Raw genomic sequence first — 21,988 nt, 5'->3', positions numbered from 1 at the left:
ACACCCTAGCCACTAGCAACACAGCCACATCTCTCCCCGTGGTTGTGCTTCTCTTCCTTGTTCCTGGCTCTGCTAGCCTTGGAAAATTCTCTTTGGAAATTCCTCGATCTTACCTGGTCATTCTCTAAATCATAGGGAGCAATGGCTTTGCAGGTGCAACTTCTTTGATTGGAGAAAAAATTAACAACATCGGTGTGGGTGTGCATGGTGGGAGAGTCCTTACATTCACGTCTCTGCCCCTGTGTTAACACTTAGCAGAAACCTGATGTTATTAGAACATCTCGCCGTTAACCTATTTTTCTCCACACAGATTTAGTATGCACTGGCCGACCCGATGAAAGAGCTATAATGACCTATGTTTCCTGTTACTATCATGCTTTTGCTGGTGCACAGAAGGTGAGGATGTAAAAGACGGGTCACCTCACACTTCACCTTCTGTGTCTTAATTTTTTTCTTGTTTTTTCCCCCTTTCTCTCTCTTATGAATAAGGAAACCTGTCTGGTCCAGAGGAAGTAGTTGTCTGTCTTTTTCAGTATAGTTTCCTTTGCAACTTACCTTCAGTATGTGAAGTGTAAGCTCTTGGTGTTTGTTTCCAGAAGATTCCATGCTGTCACACAACGCCCCCCCTCCTCCATTCTAATACTGTCCCTCCAAAGCCCAGTGATGAGGTGTCGCCTTAGGGAGTTGCAAAGTATTTGGTTAACTTCATTTTGTCCTTCGACGGAGCGAAGTTTAAGAACAAGAGTGAAAAGCAATGCACCCAAATCCGATGTTGCCAAGATAGAAAGGTTGTGTGTTCCCTGAGGCTGTTCCTCACTCCCTGCCAGCTGTTTCAGCAACTGAGGCAAAGGGTGTCCAAAGTCATGGTCCTAATAAGGACAAAAATGTACAGGAGTATGCAAATGCCCTTCTCTTGAGCTGCTTCGTTATGGTTGGTGAGTTCTATAAGCGACCTGGTAAGTATATGCAGAGTCCCTGAGGGGTGCAGACGGTGAACACGCCTGGCTGCTCTCCAGAAAGGTGGCGGTTTGAGACCAGCCAGAGAAGCCTTGTAAGACAGCCTGGAGCGCTGCTGCTGAGAAAAGCAGTTCTTGAAACCATCCCCCATGAAGTACGGGTCTACTCTGTGTCCACGGCAAGAAGACCTACTGCCACTGAGTCACTGCTGACCCATAGCGACCATAGGAATGGCTGCTGAGGCTACAAATCATCAGAGACATGAGTCAGAGACATGCCCGCCCTCTCCAGGGACTCCCACCCTCACACAAGGCAGTGTAGTTTGCACAGCAGAAAGCTAACAGATTATAGGAATGGGAGGGGGGACACGGCAGGAGAGATGGGACACAAGTCCCCTGTTGGTATTCTCAGCATTTTAATAAAGTGGCAGGTTACCTGGTGTGGCCAAAAACCAAAGGATGCAGGCTTAGCAGTAACGAGGAGGCAGTAAGAGGCTCCAATATGCAGCATGTGGGTCCCCAGGTGAATGAACTTTTGAAAGCCCACTACGGAATGGGAGAGCAAACAAAGCCCCCGCATCAAGGAAAGCAAAACAAAAACAGACTTGCTGAGAGCATCCTGCTCATGGCTCATTTTAGTACTGTGCAGCTTTCCCAAGTCTCGGATTCTGGGCTCAGGAAACGTACAGAAAATTGCTCGGTACAGGCCAATTTGTTCTTCCTCTTGTTCACCCTGGTTTCTACTCTTCGTCTGTGTATGTGTCTGTTTTCGGTGTTATTTTTTCCCTCCCTTCAGACATTGTGAACACTCCCAAACCTGATGAAAGAGCTATCATGACATACGTCTCCTGCTTCTACCATGCTTTTGCGGGAGCGGAGCAGGTATTCAATCCTTGTCCACCTGGGTGGTCGTGTTGCTCTTCAGCATCAGTTTTAACTGTGTGTGTGTGTGTGTTACCTGGGTGTGTGTTTGTGCGCTTCACATCTTTCCTTGCACTCTACGTGTTGTGTAATTTTCTAATATGGCAAATTCCAAACTGAATAGTTCCTTAACAGCTTAAGTTTAGAGATTATTCCCGAAATATTTTATCTACCTTTATTTCAATGATATTTCTCTTATTTCCTTATTAACTTGTGGAAAGCGCTGTGCTATAGAAAACAAAAAAAAAATACCATTGAAATAGAGTGGCGTTCATTGAACAGTGAAGGAGGAATCAATGCCTTCCTAATGCCTCTTACGCGAGAACGATGAGGATTTCCACTCATGAAAAGGGTTACAGCTTTGGAGCTTCGCAGGGGCAATTCTCTCCTGGCCTATATTTCCACTATAAGTCAGAATTGACTCCAGAGCATGAGGTTGTGTCTGGAGAATACCCCTTATTCATTTCTGTCTAGAAATGGCCTTCACTGTTCAGTGATGTTGTCTAACATCTTACACACTAACTGAATGAATAAGAGGAATAAGAGTATTGCTAGTTGTTAGAAGCTTTCATCTCTCTCTCTCTCTCTCTCTCACACACACACACACACACACACACACACACACACATAACTCCTTGAGATATAAAAGCCAGAGGGGCATTGTGGGGAAATGTCTTTCAGCTGTTTACACATTTTCCTGTTACTCATCCTTGCTCTTTCAAGTATCTCTACTTGGAGAGTGCTGGTAGACCGGGTGGATAAAGTGTGCGCTTGGATAAAGTATTCCCATGATCTCTTTAAGATCATCATCTGGAAATGATGACACCTAGAATCAGTCCCATATGAGGACTTTGGAACTGCAGCTCTGCCTGAGGCGGTGGCCTGGCAGCTGGGACAGATGATTGGGGCCCAAGTTCCAGTCCTGGCCCAAATCTCCTTTCCACATAACAAAGGTAGAGAATTGCTTATCATATTGGTGGCTCCCTAGATAGATTAAATAAAGCCTGAAAATACTCAGGGAATGATAACGTCAAAACAGAAAGCTAACCAGGTGCCATGGACTTGACCCCGATTCACAGGGCCTCCAAGTAGCACTTGACAGGAAGAAAAGGGTTGGCGGTTTGAATTACCCAGTGGTGCCTCAGAAGAAAGGCCTGGAAATCGCTGCTTCTGAAAGGTCACTGCCATGGAAGCCCCGTGGCACACTTCTCTTCTGCACACGGGGGCTCGCCATGAGTGAAAGGACACCACCTAAGTAGTCTTTTGAGAAGAAGATAGCTCCCATACAGTGACATCTATATTCAAGGCCCGATAATTTTTGTTCCAAATTCAATATGCTCCTCGAATCCCATCACTCTCCACCTCATAGTCATGAGATCAGCGGCGTGGTCAGGAGTCCTGCAAGAACCAGAGTGGGGCTTCGTCTACACATCTCTCTTTGTTACTAACTTGCTTGATGTTTGACAGCGCCTGTGCCTTAGACTAATGGTATCTCCCCATTATTCCCTACAGTCTATTCAGCCTGCCGTGTAAGTCTGTGTGAAAACTGTTGAAAAGGTGTGAAATGATTCATAGTATCCAACAGCCGTCCTCCCGTTCCGATGACACCCTAACCCAGAATCTGACAGCACGCCATCTCCCTCATCCCCACTCCTTCCCCCTGCCTGCCGCTCCGTGTCCAGTTCTGTGTCTGCAAACCCTGTCCACAGAGCTGTCCTGTTTACCTATTGTGTTTTACAGGCCGAGACAGCAGCTAACAGGATATGTAAGGTTCTTGCTGTGAATCAAGAGAATGAGAGGCTGATGGAAGAATATGAGAGGCTAGCAAGTGAGGTAAAGGAAACGGGGGACCTGCAGGCCTGTCCACACTCACCCAGAGTGTGAAGACCAGACGGTGAACATAGACTTTCAGTGTCTTATTATTTTTGCATTTTTCATCCCAGAGAGGGAAAAACATATGTCTAGGGAAATGCACTTGACCTCAGGGGCTGTTCCTCCTGGAGGAAGATCATGGTTGGCACATCCTGTTGGGTCCTGCTGACAAACCCGGTGCTGAGTGAGGATCGCCATGTTTTCACATCGTAGGCTGTGATTCCATTCTCCGTATGCACTTGCAGGGCCGGCCACCCCCACATGCCCACACAGCCCATAAGGATCTTGCATTCCTCGGGGTTTTCCTGCCTAGTTGGCTTCTGACTCACAGAAGCTATTCCTCATATCCAGAGTCTGTGTCCGCACAGGGACCCCGGGCGAAGGAGCTTGTCTGGCCTGTGTGCAGACATGGCTCAGCCGTGTGCGTAGCTGGAGGGAGCTCTGACAAAGACAAAGCCCTCAGCCCAAGACATGTCGGCTTGCTGCTCTGGCGCCTTCTCAGCAGGGTGCTTGGTTAGGACAGCACTTTCCCGGCCGTCCTTCTGCGGGCATAAGGGCCGCTCCGCAAGTCTTCGTGCTTCCGCTCACTCCATATTCGTGCAAGCCCGGGAGGAGTGAGGCACATATTCCATCCCACTTAATTTAGCTCCTGCTGGGAAAATTGTCAGGCCACTTGGAATAGATCTTCTCAAAGAGTAATCTATATGAATCCAGTCGACTTAGATTGCGTGGGTATTTTCATGCTACTGCTATGGAGAAATTCAGTTTAGCTGCATTGTTTGTTTTTAAACATTTTATTAGGGACTCATACAACTCTTATCACGATCCATGCATATACATACATCAATTGTATAAAGCACATCTGTACATTCTTTGCCCCAATCATTCTCAAAGCATTTGCTCTCCGCTTAAGCCCTCTGCATCAGGTCCTCTTTTTTTCCCCCTCCCTCCCCGCTCCCCCCCTCCCTCATGAGCCCTTGATAATTTATACATTGTTATTTTGTCATATCCTGCCCTATGCGGAGTCTCCCTCCCCCCCCCCTTCTCTGCCGTCCATCTCCCAGGGAGGAGGTCACATGTGGATCCTTGTAATCAGTTCCCCCTTTCCAACCCACTCACCCTCCACTCTCCCAGCATCACCCCTCACACCCCTGGTCCTGAAGGTATCGTCCACCCGGGATTCCCTGTGCCTCCAGCTCCCGTATGCACCGGTGTACAACCTCTGCCCTATAGCTGCATTGTTTTAAGACCAGTGATAAACTAAGGGCCTGACAAGGACCAAAGGACTGACAATCTTCGATAATTACATCCTTCCTTGTCTTGGTTGATCCGTTAGTGATTCTCCTTGAGCCTTTTGATTGCAGATGTACCAATATTTTATTTATTTTTCAATGTTAGTTCTTATTCTAATCTATTGCCATTTTCAAGTGACCAGTGGGCAAATGTATAAATGAAAAATGTAAAGAGCAATTAGCTGGTAGCAATTGAAGAGACGGGGTGTGCGCTTCATCCTGCGAAATTCACTGCCATGCTCATGAACTCATGTGGATTTCCTTAAAAGCCAGATGCTAAAATATTCATTGGCACCGAATTACTCCCAGGTTTGCGATACACTTTTTCATAAATAAATAAATAAGTTCAATTTGAGCTTACGTAAAATACAAATTCATTTGACATTAAACCAACTATCTGCCGATGTTATTACACTACATTTCCTCCACGCTAGGTTTTCGTTTGTTTGATTTTCATTCGAAAGCTCCATCCAGCATTTGTCTGCTAATGTCTGGTCCCTGAGTTTTTTGTAAGTGTCACACTTCCGTAAGCCACCACTTGTTCTGACTTTCAGTTTTCTACCTGTGTCTAGTTTCATGGAGGTGACTGCTAGTGTCCACGAATGGGAGGCAGAATGGGAGTGGTGATGTGAACGCGGAGGGTCCGGACGTGCCGCAGCACCTTCCTTGTAGTAAGGGGTCACCTCTGTATGTTTAGGAGCATTAGGGGACTACATCCCAAATCGCTAGTTGCCCCTGATTTTCAACTGGGGCAGTTTGTCGGCTGGGGGCTTCAACAGGCCTGTTGTGTTTTGGGAACAGCTTTTGGAATGGATTCGTCGCACAATCCCCTGGCTAGAGAATCGAACACCGGAGAAGACCATGCAAGCCATGCAGAAGAAGCTGGAGGACTTCCGAGACTACCGTCGGAAGCACAAGCCCCCCAAGGTGCAGGAAAAGTGCCAGCTGGAGATAAACTTCAACACCCTGCAGACGAAGCTGCGGATCAGCAACAGGCCCGCCTTCATGCCCTCCGAGGGCAAGATGGTGTCGGTGAGTGCAAGGCCTCCTAGAAGCCCGTGTCTTCCTGAGAGATGCTGAGTTCCCGAATCCTTGCCGTGTCCTAAATATAACGTGATCTCAGTCACCACTTACTTCTTGATGTTTTCCCCTCCTGCACCAGTTAAATTTGTTGTTGTTGCTCCGTTGAGTCCACGTTGACTGGCAGGTGGCAGAGTAGAACTGTGTCCTCGGGTTCCCATGGGCTGGTTTGTCAGAAGCAGGTCGCCGGGTGTTGCTTTTGAAGTGCCGCGGGGTGAACGCAAACCTCCGACTTGTTCGTTAGGAGCTGAGCCCTGGACACCACCCAGGGACTCTTTGAGTTGGCATCCTGAGTTTCTTCTTCTCTACGGACCCATTCGCATAGCATCAAACGTGCTCTAGAAAGCGCCCAGCAAAAAATAAGAACCCGTGACTCCACGGTCCTCTATCGACAGTTCCATCTCTCTACTCCCCTTTACTTGTAAAACATCTGAAAGAGTGCTTTGTCCTACCACTGCCGTCTTCTTTTTCTCTTTTTCTACCGCCGCTTTCTAGCCCTTGTGCACCTCACCACGTCCAGTCCTCGTGCTTTCCCTCGTGTTCAGCCTGCAGTAAGGCGATTTCTTTCCTTTCCATGCTGACCCTCTCGGTTGACCATTGCTTCCTTCCTGGGCTTCTTTCTGCTCTAGACAGGACTTCCCCCACACGTCCTTCTCGCTTTGTTTGTTTTTAAATGAAGGCTGTGCCCTCTCTACGGTCCTGAGGCCTCTTCTCTCTTGGCATCTTCCAAGTGGTCTCATTCAGCTTTCGTCAGCTCTTGTCATTCTGATGCCACCCAAAGTTGACCTCTCCAACTCGGACTGATACTTTGAGCTCCAGGTCGCTTATATCTACTTGAGTGTCTCAAAAGCGCTTTAAACCTAAAACAGTGAAAGCAGTTTTCCCACAGTTCTCTCTACCTTGTGGCACCCCGTTTTTAAATTTAGTTGCTGAGGGTCACACTCCTCTGCCTCTCGCTGTCTTGTCTTTAGCGCCTCATCAAGTCCTGCTGCCCCTGCATGCAGGTCCTTTCGTAAACCTGTCTATCTATAATGTCCGCTACCAACCCCCTATTCTAACCTTCAACTCATGAGAGAGCACATGTGTGCTAGAGTAGAACTATCTTCCTTATGGTTAATTTTTTTGAAAGGGAATCACTAGGCCTTTCTTTCGAGACTCCTTTGGGTGTGTGAACTGTTCACAGCTCCCAGAGATTCCTTATCTCTCTTTGGACCCGGCAATAACCTTCAAACTAGCTCTTTTTGTCCCCTCTCTTCTTTTGCTCTTCAAAACTCATTCTCTACATAGCCGCCAAAATGATCTTTTAAGAATAAAAATCAGGTATGTCTTCTTTCATTTCAGAATCTCCAATGACTTCCCAAAATATTTACAAAATTCAAATTCATCATTATTTATGATCACTGAAAAGCATCCCTGTCTTGCCTGACCTCCCCTCTTCCCTGACCTCAGCTGCAGCCACTCGCTCCCTCCCTCACACACCATACAACCTTTCCCACACACCGTACTCATCCCCATTCACAAACTTTCAGCTTATCCCCTCGGCCTGAGCTCTTGTGTCCCCATTCTTCAGATGACTTGCCTTTTCTGCATTAAGGCTTCAGCTCAACTCCAGTCCTCTCAGGGGTCTTCCCTGTGACCTACCGTAAACAACCGTGGCCCTGTTTGATTTTTCCTTCATTAGCTGAAAGTAACTTGTTTGGTTAACTACTTGTGGAGTGTCCTCCCCCCATGACCACAAAAGCAGTAGAAAGAAGACGTCGTGTAGTTTAACAGAATATTGCCAGGTCTTACTCCATCCCTATGATCAATTGAGAATCTTTAATCAACTGATGTCAGACCTTTCTTCCCACTTTGCCCTGGTCTAGAAGCTTCGCTGAAATCCGAGTCGCATCACAGCAACAGATGGGCTAGTGGCTGTGCAGGAGGTGCTTTGACTGGGAATCAAACCCATGCCTCTTGTATGAAAAGCAAGACTTTTACCCCGGAAGCACTGCTTTCCAGGTGCTACCTAGTCTCATGAAGTTTCTCCCATATGCTTGCCACAATCTAGATGCCCACTAGACAGTGTGGGTGGCTCGGTGGGTGGGTGGATAATTGATCCTTATCACCAAGTAAGAGTTGTTTTGAACTGATTCATCTGTGAAACTTCAACCCTTCTAGCCATAAATTTTAAATCCTGTAATCTGAAGACGTGCCAAGTATTTATTCGTTGATAGCACTAGTAAAATCCCCCAATGATAACATATTTGGAAGTCGAAACAGTTTCATGGTTGCTTCGGGGTGGGAGGGCGGAAGTAGAGGGGAGACGCAGTGTCAAACACACGGTGTTGGATGTTAATAAAGGAAACGGAGAGCCAAGCATGACGAGCGTGCCTCATCTTCGTCTTCACGCTCCCTAGGACATTGCCGGGGCGTGGCAGAGGCTGGAGCAGGCAGAGAAGGGCTACGAGGAATGGCTGCTCAATGAGATCCGGAGGCTGGAGCGCCTGGAGCACCTGGCTGAGAAGTTTAGGCAGAAAGCTTCCACCCATGAGACTTGGGCATATGGTAAGTACAGTCAACTCAGAGTCGCGCTGTGAAAAAAGAGAATTGCGCTTGAGCAAAAAATCAACAGTTACTTCTGCTCTCCCTAATTCCTATCACCCTGCAGACAGGTACCCTTACTTTTCTGCTTTGCTGCCTCATTACTACATTTCTCTAATCAAAGGTGGACTGGGCATCTTATTTTCTAGTTGAGTAGATAGTATGGTGGAGCTTGAAAAGGTTCTTGAGGGGGCGGGGAATCCATTATCTTTCCGCAAAGTTTTTGAAGCTTCCTTGAGTATTTCTTAACATAATGGAGCTCAAGAAGAGTTCTGCCCATGCTCACCTCGATAAGATCGGCCTCCGGTCTTTCTCTACTTCTCCCTACTGATTTAGTAAATGTCGGCTTACTCCTTAAGTATGAGTCACCTGGCCCTGTCAGTAAAACATTTCTAAAATTCCACAAAGCAATATAATATCCCATGTAGGAAAATCTACTTATAAAGGAAGACTGGAAATGATCCTTTTCTGTGAGCTAGCTTCCTGGTTTCTATTTAGATTCCCCTTTCTCGCCGACCATGTTTACATAGCCATGCTAATATGTTCATTTTTTGTTTTGTGTTAGTCTGGGTAGACTAGAGAAACAAATTCATAGACACTCCTATATTGAGAAAACATCCCAGCCCAGTTCAGATCAAGTCCACAAGTCCCATATTAGCCCATATGTCCGATATCAATCTATAAATTCCTCTTCAGACTCACGAAACACATGCAATGACACCAACTGCAGGAAGATCGCAGGCCAGTGGGTGGGAAGACTTGTGGATCCAGTGGCCTTGTAAGCATCTCAGCGCTGGCAGGGGTCTCCGTGTGGCTCCTCCAGCTCAGGGCACTAGCATAGCTCCATGTGTCTTCTCAGCTGCAATGTCTCCCAGGGAGTGAGTGTGTGTTCTGCCCCCAGTGAGCTATTTATCAACATAATGCCTCCAAATGAGGTCATCAACCTGCAACCTGATTGACAGGCTAAACTCCACCCCTTTACTCTTAAATCTCAAATTGACAGCAGATTATATAACTATGACATGGATGTTCTGGATTAAATGGAGAACTCCAGGGGCACAGTGGGTTATGCATTGGGCTGCTAACTGCAAGCCTCAATTAAATTATTAAAGATCACTATCCAAAGATTAAATTTAGGTCAACTTATGGGGCCCACAGCAGGTGCTAGAATGAAGAAAGGAAATTTTCTCAGTATATATTTCTAATAAAAGGAATTATAGCCAGGGTAGAACCAATAGGGAAAGCAAATAGAGAACCGATGTTCTAGCTATCCACCCGAGGTAGATTTTGTGAGCTAATAGTTACTAACTTAACTGAGCATCACACTGGAAATCAGAGGCTTCTGGCTTAGAATTTTAACTAATAATTCAAATGTGCATTTTAGAAAGTGCTAAGCGTGTTTTCTTGCTGGGTTAAACCTGGAGAGCATCTGGTATTTCCTAAGCATTTGTAGGCACGAGCTCTCAGCAGGTAAACGGAGTTGGAGCAGCGTCCATGGGAGCAGTGGCCCGCCTTCCTGTTGAAATCCTTGCCTGCCTCTTCAGTCCTGCCAGTCTTCTCTCCCACCGCCCTTGGTCTTTGGGATTTTAATGATCACCCAGGGGTCGGCAGAGAGGAAGGAGTTGGGCTGTGAGATCAGGGGATTCATTAGCCTTGCCACAACTTTTCCAGGCAAGGAGCAGATCTTGTTGCAGAAGGATTACGAGTCTGCATCGCTGACTGAGGTCCGGGCGTTGTTGCGGAAACACGAGGCATTTGAGAGCGACCTGGCAGCCCACCAGGACCGGGTGGAACAGATCGCCGCCATCGCCCAGGAGCTGAAGTACGTTCTATTTCCAGGCACGCAGCTGCTGACATTTAGCTGAGACACTGCTGTGAACCCCATCAGGTCACAGGGGCAGTGTCATGGTGCCGCCCAGAGCTTGGTGTCCTTGGTTTTTATTCATTCATTATTTAAATAAGGTAAAGCATTCCCTGGGATACAAACGGTTGACCACTGGATGCTGACCGTACCCCCTCTTCCCTGCCCCTGAGACAGTGATACTTCGGAAGAAAAGTCTAGCGATCTATTTCCAAGAATGACCCATTGAAAAGTCGATACAAACACATTACAATTTTGTTTTCTTAAATTAAAATTTAATTTTGCTTAAAATTTTAAATTCGTTTTAAAAAATTAAAAACAAAATAAAGAAAAAAAGATCTTATGTAGAATGGTTCTGCTCTGGCACACCTCGGTCACCGAGCCAGAGTTGACTTGATATCTGCTGTTTTTTTTAATAAATAAATTGGCTTCAGCTTTGGTCCTTTGTTGGTGGTGGCACCACGTGTCCTCTCACTCAGCAGCTCCTGAGCTCCTGACAGCCCCAGCCCAGCTGAGGAGTTCAGCTTCCAGAGAGGATGAGGGAGCAACAGGGAGCGAGGGTGAGGTTGTGGACCGGGCAGGCTGCCTAACCCAGGCAGAGTGGAGGAAACACTATCACATTACCCATCCAAGAAACCAAAACCAAACCAAACTCACTGCCCTGTTATCATTAAAGAGGGTTTTTATTTGGTGATGTTTCCTCACTCTTGGCGGGACTAGCCCAATGCCACCAGTATACAACATAGCCTCCTGGCTGGTTTAAAAATCATGGAGAGTGACCAAGAGCCCCTCTCTTCGGAGGACCAGTGAAAAGCCAGTGGAGGGGATTCAGACTTGGGGCCACTCCCTGAGTGCTTCTTAGGGTTTTTATGACCTGCTTTTGAAAAGTAGATTCCCAGGTCTTTCTCTGGGGTACCTCTTGTTTTTGTTGTTGTTGTTGTTTTGTTTTTTCCAGTTTGCAGCCAACTGCATTAAAGCTTTACATCACCTAGGGATTCCCTCTTGGAGGACAAGGTCTCCATGTGATGTTTCTCAAGCTCTCTGGAGCCCCAGGCCACCCTCTGGGACATGCAGACGCCATTCTCCTCTTTTCTCATTCTAAGCTCACACCTAAAGGCCCCTCGGCTAGAGTGCTGCACATGGTGGTAACATTCCAAAATAAATCATTGTATTTTAATAGTTTTAAACTCCCTTCTTCCATACGCTTCCAGAGAGAAAGTCCTTTAATTAATAGATAAGGCCTCTCTCTCTCTCTCTCTCTCTCTGGCTCTACCCCAGTATACACTTAATTACGTGTGGTCTGCGCATCTAGTTTGCCTACTGTCTTTGTCGCATTTATGCTGTCTGGTTTACCATGCTTCTTGTATGTTGACCGAAGGGCTGCTCACTAACAACTGCTCACAAAGAAAGCAAGAGGCTAAAAAGAGACTCAATCCCATTGCTCTAACATAGTTCCCATGGCAACTTGAAATGGTTTCAAGTGGTGCTCATGAAGTTTTATGAGTAATGCGTTTATGTTACTTGTATTCCCAGTGCCCATTTCTTCACATAGTAAAGCAATAACCATAAACATCCTTCTACACTAATTAACATCCCTTTCCTTTTGACTTCTCCTAAAATAATAAATCAAAGTTTTGTGCAGTCTTCAAAGTGCACAGGAGCCCAGTCCCACACAGTGCGGACCTCCTTGTCTGCGGTTATGTGCAGGACTTGGAATGTATGTATTAGAAGATGGAAATGCGCATCTTCTAAAGATAAGCCCCGAGGGGGTCAGCACTGGTGCCTGCGACGTGGATCGATAGAAGCATTCCCAGAGTTTTGTTTTTAATTTCAGGAGTCTTCTTTCCCTTTAACATTTGCATTTTGAGGAGCCTGAACCTTTCCACATTGTCTCAGTCCAGCGAAGAGTGTATGTACGTAGAAAGGCGCTGCTTCCTTTTAAGGATGAATTAAGTGGCAGGGGCTTCTTACCTACTGAAAGGCTGTATGTGTCTACTTTATTTCTAATAAAAATAATGAACTCCTCTAAGGACACGGTTAATACTATCCAAGGAAGCAGGGAAGGTGTGAACAATTATTGCCTTAACTTAAGGTTGAAAGAGGAAATACATTAATTTAAGCTTCAAGGAAATGGCTTTGGTAGGCTAGGAGAAAATTTACTGGAAGTTGTCTTATCCTGTGCTGTTTTTGAAGAAGTCTTCTGAATATGTCTTTCCGCTTTCACGAGTCTTGCTTTTAATATGAACTAAACAGATGATTACATTTTTACAGAATTTAAGCTTTATCCCTAAAAATAATTAGATGTTAACCTCAAAAGTGCATCTCACAGTGACCCCACATAGGATGTACAGACTTGCAGGTACTGGTGATTCAGTAGTAACATTCTCACCATCCCTGTGAGAGACCCAGGTTTGATTCCTGGGTCATGCACCTCCTGCACAGCCACGGCCGTCTGTCCGTGGAGAGTTGTAGGTTGCTGTGATGCTGAACGGGTTTCAGTGGATCTTCCAGACTAAGAAGGATTGGGAAGAAGGATCAGGTGCGTTACTTTGGAACAACGGAGTGTACAGACAAGTCTGCTGATGAAAAACAATAGTGAAGCATCACTTTGTCTTCCTCATTCATGGAACAACATTACAGTCAACATCTTGGCCTTAAAGTTGGGAGGCTTTGTTCTGACTGTGTTGTAAAAAATCCTCCAGAGTCAGGAAGAGGCATCACCTCTTCAGAAAGGTCTGCTCCCCGTCCAGTGGTGAAGCGAGTACCCTTTGCTCGGGGCAGTGAAAGCAGACCCCTCCTGCCCCTCTGGACTTACTTTGATGGTCCCGTCACTGTGGCTACAGTACACCCCAGAGAACTATCAGCCGGATCAGAGGTGGGCTGCTTGATAGGTGCCTAGTCACTGAAAACTAGCCTCTGACTAGTTCTCACAACATGGCCCTGCTTGCTACTGCCTCCGTGGAGGAAATCTGGAAGCGATGGGTGTGCTAGCCTAGTGTGGTGAAGAAATTAGATGGTTCCCGGCTATCAAAGTATAGCCTCTGGGGTCTTAAAGGCTTTTTGTCAAAAAAGCAGCCATCCAAATGAGATGTCAACTAAGCCCACATGGAAGAAGCACACCAACATCTGTGATCCAAGGACTGTAAATGATATAATCAGCAGAGGGGTGTGTGGGGGGGGGCGCTAAGGAGGAGCTGATATCAAGGAGCACAAGAAGGCAGAAAATGTTTTGAAACGGATCCTGGTAGCAATTGCGCAGCACTGCTTGATATGATTGAACTACGGGTGGTGTGAAATCTGGATTAGGTCGTTCTAAAGTGTTTTCAAGAAAATAAGAATTTTCTCTGAGGGCCTGGGTGATGAAACCAAGAGAGAAAATGGTTAGCCTGGGATAGAAAGAAGGCAGTTTCCCTCTGCTTGGAAATCCATGGCTCGCAAAAGTGTCGCCGATGCCCCTTAGAATGATCAGAGTTTAGCGAAGCGGTAGCGTGGCAATGATTAACCAAACCCTCAACTGCCACGTCAGCTCGCTCTGTAGCTCATCCTGTTTCCTGAGCCTGAATCCATTTGTTTTCTCATGTAATTTTGGAAAGCTAATCTTTGTTTTTAACTTTTAACAGTGAACTGGACTATCATGACGCTGTGAATGTCAATGATCGGTGCCAGAAGATTTGTGACCAGTGGGACAGACTGGGGACGCTTACTCAGAAGAGAAGGGAGGCCCTGGAGGTGAAGTCTTTCAGCTGCTTGTTAATATGAAATCTTCCAATAGAGGACCTTTCATTAAATTGTGTGACCAAACAGATTGTCGAGGAAAAAGAGACTAAAGAAAATGTGATCCCATCCTTCCTCTGTCTTCACTAGAGAGGTGGCTTTGGGAAAAGTGAGCTGCTTACCTATCTGTTGACTAGAAAACAAGGAAGATGCTGTGAATTTTCTCTTTTCAATACTCGTCTCCCTGGTGTTGCTCTCCGTTTACAGGGACCCATTTCCTCACAGTGGAAGTGTGCTACATAGGGGATTTTATTATTGTCTTTTCATTGTTAGGAAAAGACAGCCACCAAAACACCAGCCAATGCAGACAGTTCTGTAGTATAACTCATCGGCAATGATTGCGTTTTTCGCATTGTACATCCATGGGTATCCTTATCCGCGGGGTTTCAGTGGCTGACTTTTCAAAAGTAGATTGCCTGATCTTTCTTTCCAGAGCCTCCTGGGTGGACTTGACCCATCGCCAACCTTTCGGTCAGCAGCCAAGCCTGTTAACTGGTTACACCACTTAGGGCTTCCACATTTTATGTTATCCTTCCATGTATAAAATACCACTTTAGTTGAGAGAAAAATCTCTATATGCTGTATGAGGTATTGCTCAATATTGTAGCAATATCAAAAGATATTGCTACAAAAATCATAGGCGTGGAGGGAGACCCAAAGCCCATCTGTAGGCAGCTGGGCATCCCTTTCCAGGAGGGTCACAAGGAAGAGATGAGTCAGGCAGGGTGCAGTAGAGCACCATTGAAAGATACAACTTGCCTCTAGTTCTTTAATGCTTCCTCCCCGCCCCCCACTATCATGACCCCAATTCTACCTTTAAAATCTGGCTAGACCAGAACATGTACACGGGTACAGATAAGAGCTATAAAAACAGGGAATCCAGGGCAAATAAACCCCTCAGGACCAATATTGAGAGTAGCCATACCAGGAGGGAAGGTGGGGGAGAAAGGAGAAACCAATCACAGTGATCTACCTATAGCCATCTCCCAGGGGGATGGACAGCAGAAAAGTGGGTGAAGGGAGACATTGGCCAGTGTAAGACATGAAAAAATAATAATAATTTGTAAATTATCAACGGTTCATGATGGAGGGAGGGAGAAAATGAGGAGTTGATACCAAGGGCTCAAGCAGATAGAAAATGTTTTGAGAATGATGATGACAACAAATGTATAAATGTGCCTGACACGGTGGATGGATGGATTGTGATAAGAGTTGGACGAGCCCCCCGATTAAATGATTTTAAAAAGAAAGAAAGCTTTATTCGACAACAATAAAAAGTCGTGAAGCTATTTTTTCTTAATATATCCTCCATGCAGGCCTATCTACTTCCGAAGGCAGTGTTTCCTTCTCTGTAACCCTTTCTGCAGTCTACACCAGGTCAGAACAGCCACCTGGGCACGCTTGCGGCACTCATGTCACGGTCCTCTGCACTGTTCTCTGAGCGCGGGGAGTAAAAAGTCAGAGGGCGCAGAATCAGTGCTGTGGAGTCAGATTTCCCAATGACAGTCTCAGAGATCAGCCCTTGCCTTGAAGAGTGAGCAAGTGCATTGTCGTAATGGAAAACATTCTTCAACACAACTTCCCTAGGCTTTTTCTCACCAATGCAGTCTTAAATTTGTAATAACAAGCCCTGTGATTGGCTTGTGTCCTGTGAGAAAAATCTATCCGAAGTGCCCCATTGAAATCCTAAGCCATCGTCACCATCACCATTTAGCTGACCTCTTTGCCTTGAACTTAACTGGCCTAGAAGTTCCCCTCCGAAGCCACTGTTTTGACTGGACCTCTGTTTTTAAAGACACCCTAACGAGATAACATGTACAACTGAGATAACTTGTTTGAAGCTATCCACTGATTGCAGAAACATGTCTCAACATGTTTTTTAATAGATCCATGCATGTATGAAATGCATACCTTCTTATGATCCTCAGTTTAAAAAATGAAAAAAAAAAGTAGCATCTAACAGAATTCTCCAGGTCCCTGGGTAGGACAGATGGTTTGCTCTCAACAAGTAACCCAATGGCTGGCTGCTTGAACTGACCCCGTAATGCCATAGAATAAAGGCCCAATAATCTGCTTCCATAAAAAAATCACAGCCAAGAACACCTTATGGAGTTCATGGGGTCATCATTAATTGGAATCAACTCGATGACAACAGGTTTGGGGATTTTATTTTGTTTACTAAAGCACTTTTTATATATATTTAAAGTGCTTTACTAAAACAAAATAAAATCCCCAAACCTGTTGTCATCGAGTTGATTCCAATTAATATATATTATATATATATTAAATAGCACTGTTCTGAATGTTATTATTAAATCCCATTGATTTGGAAGGCTTTTCAAGACCTTCTGGGTATCTGTCTACTCATTTGAGCAAAATGAATTTTTTGTTGTGTACATATGTCAAATTATGGGGGAATTGTCAGATAATAATTTACTGTTTGAGCATCCTTGTTGACTTTTCAAAGAACGTTTAAATTATTTCGTTGTGGTAACGCTTCCATTTGACTTTCAGAGAACCGAGAAATTGTTGGAAACCATTGATCAGCTGCATCTGGAGTTTTCCAAGCGAGCGGCTCCCTTCAACAATTGGATGGAGGGCGCAATGGAGGACCTGCAAGACATGTTCATTGTGCACAGCATCGAGGAAATCCAGGTAATTGAAGTTCCCCGCTGTTCTCACATCAAACTGAAAGGGATCTCTTATATTTGTCTTTTACAAAGAAAAATATGGCTGGACAGCCCTCATTAACCTCTGAACCTCAGGTTAAAAAAATGTGTTTACTATTTGCTGCAACCAAATTGTCATCAGTCAAATTATGATAGATGCACCCAATAGTGTCTACTCTTAATAAAGAATGATATCATTGAAAATACATAGACACATTCAGTGTGATTCCAGAAAGTTAACGAAACTTCTGGATGCTGAATAAACTGCCTGTCAAATGTGTGCACATCGCTCGTATTGAGATCTACAGCATCTCACTAGATCATAAAGCATGGAAATCGATAAAATGATGTCTTCTGCCTCCCACTGAGTTCTTCTGAAACTTCCAAGTTGTAAATGAAACTTATAAGTGGGGAGTCTGGAAAACATGGCTACCATATAGAATCTCTTATTAATCTCAGCCAGTCTCAGCCAGAATCTAATAGACAGGAAATTCCTCAACACAATAAAGGCCATATATGAAAACCCAATGGCCAATATCACACCCAATGGGGAAAGGCAGAAAACATTCCCATTGAAAATGGGATCCCCAACAAGGGCCCCCCTTATCACCTCTCTTATTCAACATCATGCTGGAAGTCCTAGCTAGAACCATAAAACAACAACGAGAAATCGAGGGAGTGCCATTGGGCATAGAAGAAGTGAAACTCTCACAATTGGTAGATGATATGATTTTATATAGAAAGAACCCCAAGGTCTCCACAATAGCATTGTTGTAAACAATTGAGGAATTTAGTAAAGTATCAGGATACAAGATTAACAAGCAGAAATCAATTGTACTCCTATGTATTCATGATGAGAGATCTGAAAAAGACATCAAGAAAAAAATTACAATGGATGGATTATTGACTTGTACAAAATAAATCCTTACGTGACTGGATACTATTTACACAAAAAATAGGAGGAAGTTATCAGGCAAAACATAATAATGAACTCAAGGTGGATCAGAGACATAAAAGTAAAACCCAGAGCTATCAAAATCATCAACAAGAATATTGGGACAAATCGAAGGGCCCTAGCGCAGGGCGCATACAAGGGTTACCAGATATAAAAAAGGAAGTACACACAGTGGGCAAAATAGATGAATGGAGCCTATTAAAAAGAAAGCATTGGTGTACATCAAGTGATTTCATCAAAAGAGTAGAATGAGAGTCCACAGTTTAGGGAAAGCTATTTAGCAATGACACAACAGACCAGGGACTAATTACTAAAATCTACAAAATACTACCAGCCCACAACAAGAAAAAACATATATCCCTCTTAAGAGGCGGGCAAAGGACCCGAATAGTCGATTCACAATGTATGACACCCATATGACTAACAATCACATGATGAAATGTTCTCATTCACTAGCCAGTCAGGAAATGCAAAGCTAAACAATGATGAGAAGCCATCTAACACCTATAACCATAGTCCAATTTTAAAAAGGGGGTGGGCGGGAATAGCAAATGCTGGACAAGGTGTGGAGGGATTGGAACTCTGATACGCTGCTGGGAGAGTGGGGGTTGTAAATACATATAACCACTGTGGAAAGCAGTAAAATGGATTTTTAAAAATGCTAGTATGTACACACAACGGACTACTAGACATCCCTCAAAAGCAGGGATGGAACCACGAACCACTCACGACATGGAAGGGTCTGGAAACCGTTACGCGGAAGGGAGTTGGTCAGTCCCAAAGGACGACTACTGCGTTCCACAGGTGCGAATGAGCGCCAGGATAGGGGCCGGCCGGCTTTCAGGCCACCCAGTTCACTGGCCAAGACAGCAGCCAGGCCGCCCGGTAGAGAGCCTGACTGGTGCCATGAACCGGGCACCACCCTCTATCTGTACGTGGGCAGCTCGAAGGCCACTCTGGCAGAGGGGCCCACACATCAGCTGGGATCAGAGTTTTGGAAGAGGGGAAAGGGGGGTGAATGCTTAGTGGCTGCCATGCAAGGGTCTCCTTGAATTGGCAGCATTCCTACCTACCAGGGTGATGAGAGATACCCAGGGCCTGTATCTTAGAATACTGGGGCATTGAAGCCTGGAACTTCAAGGTGCCCAATAAGCTTTAAGGCCATACCAGAGGGATCCGCTGATGTGGAATCCCCACTAGGTGAACTAGGCTGCACTCAAGCATACTGGTAACCCTAGGACTTAAGACCGAAACTATGTGGTGTGTGAAGGAGCAGAAGAAACAACATCAAGAGTATTGAACTGTTGATAAGAGGACTAACATATACTTACTACTTCAACACTCTACTTACTGTCTTAAGAGATGCATTACTCTGGCAGAACTGCATCTGACATCATCAGTAAATATTATTATGAATTTTGCCTGATGACCACCTCCTATTTTTTGTGTAAATAGTATCCAGTCATGTAAGAATTTATTTTGGACAAGTCAATAATCCATCTATTGCAATATTGCAATAATCCATCTATTATAGCTAGCCTACACGTGTTCGATCGCCTTCTATCAATAGTGTTTTAAAATTAGTACTATGGGCTAAACATCAGCACTCTAAACAGACGTTTCTTATGCTCCAGGGAGGTGATCGATAAGATTCTCTGCCATAAATTAATAAGGTTATCTCTAAGGTGAACCAGAGGCAGATAAAAAACATAGATTCAGGAATTCATTTTGGGTTCACACTCACTTCTAGCTTCTATCTAAACACAATTAGTTTTTATGATATGACTCTGCTCGATACTTGCCCTCATGAAGGAAACACGGAAGATATGGTGCTACAGCAAAGTGTGGTGAAGAAATTAGATGGTGCCCAGCTACCAGAAAGAATCGTGTCTGGGGTCTTAAAGGCTTGTTTTCAAACAAGCAGCCATCTAAGTGAGACATCACCTAAGCCCGCGTGGAAGAAGCACACCAACATCTGTGATCCAAGGATTGTAAACTATATAATCCAAATCTAAAGGAGTGAATCGTATCAGAACTTAAATTGTGAGACTCTGCTGTGCAGAAGGCTATGGATGAGAATGGACATGCAAAATACTTTTGCAGGATGTACACAGGTCATAAGTCTGCAGTGGTTCCCCCTAAACAATATTCGAGGGGTGAGAATAGCCTGGTTATCAAACAGAGAATATTGTCGCGACAATAATAGTAGATTAAAATTACAGATCTTACTTGAATGGTTAAAACCTGGTTGCTTGAGCTTCGTTTTGATACTCTTGGACTTGATCTGTTTTTTAATATTTTCTGTGTTTCTTTTCATATTGGAGGGTTTTTTCCAATCATTTCATTAGGGGCTCTTACAACTCTTATCACCATCCATATATACATCAATTGTGTAAAGCACATTGGAGTTTATCTCTGTTTCATTTTGTCATTTTTGGTAGCCTTCGTGACTCTCCGTTAGGTAGATCTCTATGCTTTTCAGTCTATGAAACCCGGGATGGGTGACTCTTTGGAAACAGTAACTGGAATAAGGGTTCCTGGCGGGTTCCACAGGGGACGTGGGGGAAAAGGGCGAGTTGATCGTCAAGGAGTACAAGAGGGAAGAAAATATTTTGAAACACTGTGGCAGTGATGGATATACTTGACATGATTGACTACAGAATGCTATCATGTCTGGATTAGGTCCTAATAAAATGGTTTGAAAGAGGGAACAACATCATTAATAAATACTTATGTAGAAGAGTGAAAAAACCTTATCAATGGTCACTGTCTAGAGGAGAGTTTCTCTCTAACAACTGACACAGTTTATCTAAAGATAACCTTGTACAGTGAATGCAATGTGTAATAGAATAGAACCGGAATAGAATTTATATGTGTGTCATCAAAAATAATAAAAATATCAATGAAATATTGAAGGTTGAGCTTTGACCCACCCCTCCCTTCAAAGAACCATGCTAGGAGGGTCTGCCCGGGGTGCAAGGGGAAGGCAGTGCAGTTGCATTCTGAAAGTGCGTCAGGCAGCGGTTCTTGCATGCATTCGTAAGCACACGTTAACCCCCTTTTCTTTCTTTTTGGAAGACCTGAGACTTCCCACATGGGCCTTGAGAGTCGCACTCCATACATGAAATTGTACCTGTGTTTCGTGAAAGGTCTTTTGGCAACTGATCTGTTGCCGCAGCTAACGTGGGCATTAACCTGTCACTTGTAACGTGATCTTATATGGCAGTAAGCTCTTCCGACAGCTGATTTTAAGGGGCTGTTGTTTTACACGGTAGCCCTAAAGTATAGGTTTGCGAAATGTGGGTTTGACAGAGCCTTCTAGAAAAGAGTAGGCTTTTTTTTTTACATTTTATTAGGGGCTCATAAAACTCTTATCACAATCCATACATATACATACATCAATTGTATAAAGCACATCCTACATTCTTTGCCCTAATCACTCTCAAAGCATTTGCTCTCCACTTAAGCCCTTTGCATCACGTCCTCTTTTTTTCCCCCCTCCGTCCCCGCTCCTCCCTCCCTCATGAGCCCTTGATAATCCACAGATTGTTATTTTGTCATATCTTGCCCTATGCGGAGTCTCCCTCCCCCCTTCTCTGCCGTCCGTCTCCCAGAGAGGAGGTCACATGTGGATCCTTGTAATCGGTTCCCCCTTTCCAACCCACTCACCCTCCACTCTCCCAGTATCAAAGGAGTAGGCTTTTGCAGCCTTTGCTGTTTGAAGACCAGGACAAACGCCAGCGCTGTCCCTGGGTATAAAAGCAGCAGCTGTGCCTTTTGTAGGATGACAAATGTGGAGCTGGCCATCAGAAAGAGCAACCAAGTCGAGTTCTACTTGTTGTCGGAGCCCCCACAACCAGTCCTAAGCTGGTGAGTCACTTATGACTCACAACAACCCTACAGGACAGACGACACTCCAACCCCGCATTTCCATGGTTTCATCAAGCTGTCATTAGCGCCGCATGCTGTGCAGTAAGTAGTTCAGTCATTTCTAGACCGGTTGTGCCACCATCACCACCAACAAC

General features: G+C 44.9%; 1 protein-coding gene across 6 annotated transcripts in view; it reads left to right on the top strand.

The window, feature by feature from the left end:
• The window catches only part of ACTN2 (actinin alpha 2), a 107,193-nt gene that overhangs the window by 72,419 nt on the left and 12,786 nt on the right, over window positions 1-21,988 (top strand). For 4 of the 6 annotated variants that reach the window (XM_075540619.1, XM_075540620.1, XM_075540614.1 and 1 more), the window contains 7 exons: window positions 311-396; window positions 3,618-3,710; window positions 5,843-6,073; window positions 8,521-8,668; window positions 10,376-10,526; window positions 14,186-14,294; window positions 16,854-16,994. In XM_075540619.1, coding sequence (XP_075396734.1) covers window positions 311-396; window positions 3,618-3,710; window positions 5,843-6,073; window positions 8,521-8,668; window positions 10,376-10,526; window positions 14,186-14,294; window positions 16,854-16,994 — 959 coding nt within the window. Of the gene's footprint in view, window positions 1-310; window positions 397-1,752; window positions 1,839-3,617; window positions 3,711-5,842; window positions 6,074-8,520; window positions 8,669-10,375; window positions 10,527-14,185; window positions 14,295-16,853; window positions 16,995-21,988 lie in introns of all 6 variants that reach the window. The other 2 variants (XM_075540613.1, XM_075540615.1) reach the window with 1 other exon arrangement.

This window comes from Tenrec ecaudatus, chromosome 1, assembly GCF_050624435.1.
Source record: "Tenrec ecaudatus isolate mTenEca1 chromosome 1, mTenEca1.hap1, whole genome shotgun sequence".
NCBI lineage: Eukaryota > Metazoa > Chordata > Mammalia > Afrosoricida > Tenrecidae > Tenrec > Tenrec ecaudatus.
The sequence above is the reverse complement of the archived record's forward strand: the minus strand, read 5'-3'. Positions and strand labels throughout refer to the sequence as shown.